The sequence below is a fragment of the Oryctolagus cuniculus genome, chromosome 15 (assembly GCF_051225735.1).
Source record: "Oryctolagus cuniculus isolate XC-2025 breed Fujian yellow rabbit chromosome 15, ASM5122573v1, whole genome shotgun sequence".
Classification (NCBI taxonomy): domain Eukaryota; kingdom Metazoa; phylum Chordata; class Mammalia; order Lagomorpha; family Leporidae; genus Oryctolagus; species Oryctolagus cuniculus.
This window is the reverse complement of record NC_142881.1, coordinates 61,061,816-61,069,841: the sequence shown is the minus strand read 5'-3', so window position 1 is coordinate 61,069,841 and position 8,026 is coordinate 61,061,816. Positions and strand designations below refer to the sequence as shown.

The following is an 8,026-nucleotide window of genomic DNA, read 5'->3' as shown; positions in this document are numbered from 1 at the left end:
TGGCTAGCTACGATGCAACACGGTAATACACACCACTACCCAATGCTAACCAGCTGCGGAGGCTGCTTGCTGCTTCCCATGCATCCAGGTACGTGGTGCTCCCACTCTGAGAGGTGCAGGTGAGGCCCTGGGTGTGCAGGCAGAGGACGGACCGTATCCAAGGTCATTCGTTCACAGGACATGGCGCTGGGGATGGGAGCCCAGGCACTGGGCCTCGGGCAGCCCCGCCCCTACCCCTGCCGCACAGCAGAATCTACAGCGGGCTGCAGGCGGGTGAACAGCAGCTCTCCCGGCCCCCAGCCCTGTGCTCCCCTGCATTTGCTGTAAAGCTGCCCTCCGACTTCATCTCGAGCCCCAGGTTGCAGCCCCTTCTCAGCAGGGAGGAAACCATGGCTCAAGAAGCCAAGTGCACCATCCAAGGTCATGGGCCTGCCAAGGGCAGAGTGTGGCCTGAAGACAGGTGCCGGTCAGCCACGGGCACGGACACGGCCTTCCTCCCTGTCCTCGTGGCAGACATCTGAGTGGGCAGAGGCTCTGACCACCACCCCCAGGCCTCCCCTTCTGACTCAGAGCCCCCAGTTAGGAAAACAGCCCCCGCACCAGGGGCACAGAGCCAGGAGAGGGCTCCTTGGGGGACAGGCAAGATGGGAATCACTGTTTGGCCAGGTCCTAGGCCTGGGGTCGCCCTCCAGGGCAGTGGAAATGTGGTCCTAGGTCCAAGGCAGAGCTTGTGGAAGGAAGGGCCCCAGAGGCAGCTGGGCCCCAGAGGCTGGGCAGGACAGACACAAGTCAGAGCCCAGCAGCCCGCTCACCAGGTGCCCCAAGCAAGGAAGCAGAACCACCAGGAAGGGAGTGCTCCCCGCCTCGCCCTGCCCACGGGCCTGGCGGGTCCCAGCCTGTGGCCCCACAAACCCCACCTGATGCGGAGACACAGGCCCTGGGACTGGCCTGGGGAAGCAGACACTGCACTGAAAGCTACGCTCTTGGCAGGGGTGAGACGAGCATGGCAGCCCTGTCCAGGGGTCCTGTCACAGGTGAGTGGGGTGGGGACACGGACGGAAGAGCCACTCCTCGAGGGGGCGTCCAGATAGGACGCCACCGCGGCCGCTGTGGCACCGCCACTGCCCAGTGGGTGCAGGCCAGAGCTCCCGGGTAGGAGGCGCTCACAGCCACAGGGGCTGCCTCTGCCCATGGTCCCGCAGGTGCTGCACTGGAGAAGTGAGGCCAGCAGAGGTTAGCAAACCGCCCAGAGCCCGCCCTGGGCTCCCAGCCTGGCTCAACCAGAGCCATTCTACTGGGTCTGGAGCTCAGCCAACCAATGGAACAAGAAGTGTCACCTCCTCTTGTCTCTCTCCGCTGGATTCCAGCCCCCAGCCCCTCCCTGCTGGTGGGCTGAACCAGTCTCTGCAGACGCGGCCCCTACTGGGCACCCTGCTCTGCGGCTCAGCCTTGCCTTCAATACCCTCACGCTCTTCACCCCAGGGAAGACACAGCTGTGAGCCAGAATGTGTGGATTCAGATTTATAGCCCCGAACTCTCTCTCTACAGAAACTGATCCATCTCACAGTCCTGCAGCACCGAGGAGAAAAAAAGAGAAAACCCGGCCCGGACACATACGCCACAGGGAGAAGGGGGTTTGAGGGGGCTGGGCTGCAGGAGCCGGGGGAGGGGGGACACTGGGGAGTGGGCAAGCCGATGGGCCAGGGCAGGAGACAGCACGAGGGACAGCCAGGACGGAGGCCAGGGCTGGGCACCAGCCTCTTCTTGCCCAGACCTTCCGCCCCCTCAAGGGCCCAGCACCCTCTCTTCCATGCCCACCATAAAGGAAGCACGTGTCCCAGCTGCTGCCAGGAACTACACCCAGAAAACATTCTTGGAGAAGGACGCCCTGTTCCAGTGCCTCAAACCTCCCCCAGGAATGTCTGGGAGAAAGGCCACCACTCGCCGCCAGCAGCCATGGGCAAGGGGCCTGGGGGGAGAGGACCTGCTCAGCGGCGGTGCAGCAGGGCACGGGGTCAGTGTCCAGCTCCCTCTCCCGCCCTGCAACTGCAACACGTGCCTTCCTCCCCGAACGGCCAGCCTCCACGGGGCCTGGAAGTGGGTGAGGAACTTGGTGCCAGCTCAGGCCACGTCCTCAGGTTCCAGTCTCTGAACCTGTAACCCGCAGCCCAGAGCGAGCACCCGGGACCCAGGGCCCCCTCCCCGCCTACAGTGCCTCCATGCAGGCCCAGGAGCGGAACTCAAGGCGTCTTCTCACGAAAAGCAAGGTGGCTCACCCAAAGGCACTGCTTCTGTATGCTGCAGCCAGAGCCGGCGAGAGTCTCCGACCTGCACCCTGGCTCTCCCGACCTGAAGGCCTCCCCAGCACCCCGGCCAGCGGGCCCCTCTTCACCAAGCTCTCCTTTGAGTCCAGCACCTCAGGGTGAGCCTGGAAGTCACACAGTCATCAGGCACAACGTCCACGCCCAGACTCTCCCTGGACCTCCCCTCCCAGCTCCCACCCAGAAAATGTTAGAAGCCCTCTTCAAGGCCAGATGCCCACTGCTACCCTGTTCCCCAAACCCAGTCACCCCCAGACACCTTCAGCATGCCGTCCAGGTCCACGGGCAGCTGTACGGCGAGTGGCCAGTCTCGTCACATGGACTCATTTGTACTTCAATCTATTTATTGGAAATACCACAATAAATACAATGCCAGTCCCCCTTGTCAGAAATAAAAGGCAGCCAATAGAAATACGTCATTGAAACAAAGATGGCGCTACAAAAATCTGGAACCTTGTGCTCGGACCCCGCCCCACGTCCTGCCCCCTGGGAAGAGGGAGATCAGCGGGAGCTCCAGGGGCCTCAGAACATGATGGTACCTGCCGAGTCTCTCTTCTTACACAAAAGGATTACACAAGAACTAGAAAGAGAATTGCTTTCTTGCTCTGATTCTGTGCTCATAAGTAGGCCCTATGCTATCCAGAAATATCTCGAGTGGACCAGGGCACCCGCTCCACACTGTGGGAATGGGAAGGCTGGCCCAGACTCCCTCTGCCTCATGCTGAACCCAACAGGGAAACCCAACCCACAGTCCCTTCTCTGATCACTCAGTCAAGGCACCACAGATCCCCCACCACATGCCGGCTCCCACACCCAGGCCCTGCCCCATCAGCCCCGGAGGTCACCGCTGACTCAGGTGGGACACCAGGTAGACCAGGCCCACCAGCAGGAGGCCACGCACGCCGAGCATCATGAGCAGGAAGAGGAGCAGGATGGAGGTCACCGGCTCCACGGTGTGGTTGCCGAGGTGCCACTGTGGGAAGCCCATGTGCACCAGCTGCCGGTTGAGGTCATTGAACGGGGACTGGGCAGCTCCCAGCCTGGCACCTGCCTGCTGCTGCTGGCGGGGACCAGGACCCCCTGGGGGCGCACCGTGGCCCCTGTTGAGAAAGCTCTGAAAGGTGAAGACAGAGAGATGAATGCGTCCAGAGAAAGCTTCCAGAGACGAGGCAGGAGCCAAGCGGGAGCCCCCGTACAGCGTCCCCGCACCCCCCAGCCACACCCCTTTCCCATCAATCCCCAGGTGCTACTCATTGGAATCTCAACAACCGAGTCACACGTCCCCAGCGCACAGAAAATGCCAGCCCATGTTTCACACCACGCCCGGGGGCAGGTGGCCGGGACAGGCAGGGCACGGCGGTGGGCAGGTGTTCGTACTACTCATCCCCCCTTTAAAACAATGATTCTGTGGCCACGGGCTCATCTCCCATAGTCTTAGAAAGATGCTGGGTTTGCTAACCAGGTTAAAGGAGAAGGGGTTCTTGGGTATGAAGTCTGGGGATGCTGCCTGGGGAGGCAGGAGGCTTGGCAGTAAGTGCACTGTGTTTTCCCCAAGATCTGACCCTCTGTACATCCCAGTTCAGCTCTCTGCAAAGCGGCACCAGGCTAGGGAAAGAGACTTCTGGGAGCTAGAAAGTAACAGGCGCGGAGGAGGCCAGCTGCTCCCCTGCCACGGAGGGCGGTGGTGTCTACCTGCCGGGGACTGCCACCTCTCACTGCTGCTGCCGCCGGAGCACTGGTCCTCACTCGGGGGTCATCGTCCTGCACAATTTCCCCATTGGCCAGGATCCGCACCATCCTTCCAGGAGCTGCTGGTCTCTGCTGGGCTGCACCTGCAAAGCACAGCCAGGGCTTGGGGAAGGCGGCCGGTAGAAGCCAAGTGGCCTGCAGGTCCCCTCCCTTCTAACCCGCCGGGACCAGGACCACAACCCGAGCCTCCTGTCCCGGAAAAGCCTGGAGGAAATAGCTCACCAGCAGCCGAGGTACACTGGCTCCCCGGGCCGAGCTCAGGCCGGTCGCCGCTCCCAGGGGCTCTGCCTGATCAGTACAAAGGGAGAAGCAGATGGGTGCTCCCTCACAGAGACAGCCAGGAAAACTGCCAGAGGGGTCCTTGGCCAGGGGGTTGATGAGCGAGGCCCAGCAGCAGCAGCACGGGCAGAAGAGGACCCCCCCCAGGGTTGGGGGGGACACACAGCTCAGCTGCCTGGGGCCTCACCAGCTCCTGATGGGGAAACAGAACTGAAGCCCAGAGCATGGGACCTCCCCCATGCTCTCAAAGAGTGCTCCCTGGGTGGACTCGCTAAGGGCTGGGCCTGCCCCTCCAGGCCACCGCCCTCCCCCCCAGATCCTGTCCCTTTGGGTGACTCTAGACCCACACAGTCCCTTGAGAAGGGCAGGCCTTGGCGCAGAGGGCACGCCCCTCACCTCTCAGGCAACACCTGTCCAACTCGCGGGGAACACCAGGGCAGATCCCCCAGCCTTCCCAAAATATGGGACCAGGAAGTCTCCCCGAACCCTAAGGGTGCCCAGGAGCTGGGGCCCCTTCCCCGCCACTCCCCGCGTTGCAGTAAAGGCCACCCCCGGTTTCTATTCTCAAAAGCACTCCTGACATCCAAGCCAAAAGGGGTGAAGAGCTCCAGTTCTTCCGCCTGCGGCCCTGAGTCCGGACCAGGCGGGTACCCCTTCGGGAGGCTGCTTGGCCCTGTAGCGGGCCGGGCAGCCAGTGGTCCTCGGCGGGTCTTTGTGCACAGTCATCCTCCCCCCAACGGTGGGCTCGGGCCTCGGTGCACCTGACACCACCGATGCCCCGCCCAGGCCGCCGGGCCCCAGTCCCCGCCACACGCAGCCGCCTCCGAGTCCCAGCCCAGGCCGGAGACCCGGACTCCTAACCCCTGCGGCTCATACGCGCGCGCGGACACCCACCTGCGGGCGCGGCTCCGGCCCCGCGGCGTCCACTGGTGGCGGCTGCGAGGCCGCTTCCTCCCACCTGACCTCACAGGAAGCGCGCGCCGGAGGGACGCGCCCGGGCGGCGGCGCCGTAGCCCCCTCTGTAGGTCGCCGTCAGAACTGCAGCCGCCGGGGCCGGGGGCCGGGGGCCGGGGGCCGGGGGCTGGGAGCTGGGAGCCGGGTCTAGGGCGAAGCGAGGCAGAGAGGGGCGGGAGGCGGGAGGGGAGGGAAGGAAGCAGTTGGGGGGAGAGGGGAGAGAAGGAGAGAGGAAGGCAAGTAGGGAGGCAGTAGGGCCCAAGGAGGAAAAGTCCCGAGAGGCTTGCCCCTGGCCTGGGAGGAGCGGCGGGCACAGCCCCGTTTTGTGGAGCCGGCTCAGTCCCAGGCGCAGCGCAGCGGGGCAGGTGCATCTGCCCGCCTGCCACAGGCTCCCTGGAGGACGTGCCTGTGAGCCAGGGCCGGCGGGAGGGTAGGCTAGTGGGAGAGGGCACGACGGGCAGAAGAACCATGTGGAAGAAGTGACGTCCACCTCTGCCTGCTTCCCGACGTTTTCAAAGCCACGCACGCCCCTCCGTGTGCCCTGTGGCCCCACGGTGCCGCCGGCGGCTCTGGTGTTGTCTGCCGCTGATGGAGGTGATCACAGCCTCACAGGGCTGCCGTGGACGAGAGTCCTGACGTCCCTGGCGCGGGACAGGTGGTAAACATTGGCTCCGGTTTCCGGAGTGGGCAGATAGTTAAGGAGCCTGTTAGAACCGCGTGCCAGCCAGGACCCGGAGGAAGGAACAAGACCCCACCTCAAGGACTCATAGTTTCATAGTTTGCCACCGTGCTTTGTTTGATGCTGAAACCTAAATAGTAAAAAAATGTTGTCGCAGCTCACTAGGCTAATCCTCCGCCTTGCTGCGCCGGCACACCAGGTTCTAGTCCCGGTTGGGGCGCCGGATTCTGTCCTGGTTGCCCCTCTTCCAGGCCAGCTCTCTGCTGTGGCCCGGGAAGGCAGTGGAGGATGGCCCAAGTGCTTGGGCCCTGCACCCCATGGGAGACCAGGAGAAGCACCTGGCTCCTGGCTTCAGATCAGCGTGGTGCGCCGGCCACAGCACGCCGGCCGCGGCGGCCACTGGAGGGTGAACCAACGGCAAAAGGAAGACCTTTCTCTCTGTCTCTCTCTCTCACTGTCCACTCTGCCTGTCAAAAAAAAAATTGTTGTCCAGGTGCTCCAAGAAGCTGAACCTCGTTTGTAAATTACACACTTGGCAGGTGCAAGGTGACTAGGGGGAGCAGTGCTTGCCGGTAATGACGTCTCTTGGTGAATGTCCCAGAAGTGATTGAAGAGAGTGGACATTCTGCTGCTTTGGGATGGGAGGTTCTGTAAATCTCAGTCGTACAGCGTGGGGTGATGGTGTCGTTGAGGTCTTCCATGTCTTTGATGATTTTCTCTGGTTGTTCTATCAATTGTAGAGGGCCAATACTGAAGCCTCTGCTTATAGATTTGTCTATTTCTCCTTTCAGTTCTACCAGTTTTGCTTTCCATATTTTGGAGCTTTGTTGCTTGATGCACACACATTTTGGGTTAATATGTCTTCCTGCAGGACTGTTGCATCATGTGTGTATCTCTCTGTTCTGGTTTTCTGTAATTGGTGTTGCATGACATATGTTTTCCATCTTTTTTTTAATATTTTATTTATTTATTTAGGAGGCAGAGTTATAGACAGAGAGAGAGAGGGACAGAGAGAAAGGTCTTCTACCTGCTGGTTCACTCCCCAAATGAACAAATGGCCAGAGCTGGGCAGATCCAAAGCCAGGAGTCAGGAGCTTCTTCTGGGTTTCCCACAAGGGTGCAAAGGCCCGAGCATTGGGCCATCTTCCACTGCTTTCCCAGGCCAAAGCAGAGAGCTGGAGCTGAAGTGATGCAGCCGGGACTCAAACCAGTGCCCATGTGGGATGCTGGCACTGCAGGCAGAGGCTTAGCCCACTATGCCACAGCACCAGCCCCTATCATTTGACTTCCAACTTGCCTAATTTGTTGTATGGGAACTGAATTTCTTATACACAGCATATAGTTGTATCATTTTTTCAGAAGTAAGTCCATAGGAATATATGCAGAACCATACAGCTTTACAGTTAAAAAAATTCATACACTTCATAATTACAACTTTAGGAACATGGTGATTCTTCCCACTGTGCCCACACTCCCACCCACACTCTCACCCTCTTCCTCTTCCTTCTCCTATTCTCATTCTTATTTTTTACTAAGATCTATTTTTTCAAAGATTCATTTATTTATTTGAAAGGCAGAGTTACAGAGAGGCAGAGAGAGAGAGAGAGAGAATCTTCCATCCACTGGTTCACTCCCCAGATGGCTGCAATGGCTGGAGTTGAGCCAATCCGAAACCAGGAGCTTCTTCCGGATCTCCCACATGGGTGGCCCATCCTCTACCGCTTTCCCAGGCAATAGCAGAGAGCTGGATGGGAAGTGGAGCAGCCTGGGCTCAAACCTGTGCCCATATGGGATGCTGGTGCTGCAGGCAGAGGCTTAGCCCAATATGCCACAGCGCCGGTCCCAAGGTCTATTTTCAGTTAACTTTATACACATATGATTAACTTTATGTTAAGTAAAGTGTTCAACAAGTAGTATATAAAAAAAAAACTGTTTCTCAACAGTCAAGAGGAGAGCTGTTCAAAGTCTTTGCTTCTTGAAGTGTCAATTTCACTTCTACAGATTGCCTTTTGGGTGCTCTATTAGTTATCACAGGTCAGGGAGA

General features: G+C 59.8%; 1 protein-coding gene across 3 annotated transcripts; it reads right to left on the bottom strand.

The window, feature by feature from the left end:
* Positions 1-2,647: 2,647 nt before the first annotated feature.
* On the bottom strand, positions 2,648-5,398 carry FAM241B (family with sequence similarity 241 member B). 3 transcript variants are annotated; one of them, XM_051823848.3, is made up of 4 exons: positions 5,244-5,398; positions 4,293-4,358; positions 4,014-4,153; positions 2,648-3,435 (listed from the first exon to the last, which is right to left on the bottom strand). In XM_051823848.3, exons 3-4 carry the CDS (start codon positions 4,116-4,118, stop codon positions 3,163-3,165), a joined length of 378 nt encoding a protein of 125 aa, XP_051679808.1. In that variant the 5' UTR covers positions 4,119-4,153; positions 4,293-4,358; positions 5,244-5,398; the 3' UTR covers positions 2,648-3,162. The 3 variants fall into 3 exon arrangements, with proteins under 3 accessions (XP_051679808.1, XP_089170235.1, XP_051679809.1); XM_089314109.1 differs by having other exon boundaries at positions 4,293-4,542; positions 5,244-5,376; XM_051823849.2 differs by lacking the exon at positions 4,293-4,358.
* Between the last annotated feature and the right edge of the window lie 2,628 nt (positions 5,399-8,026).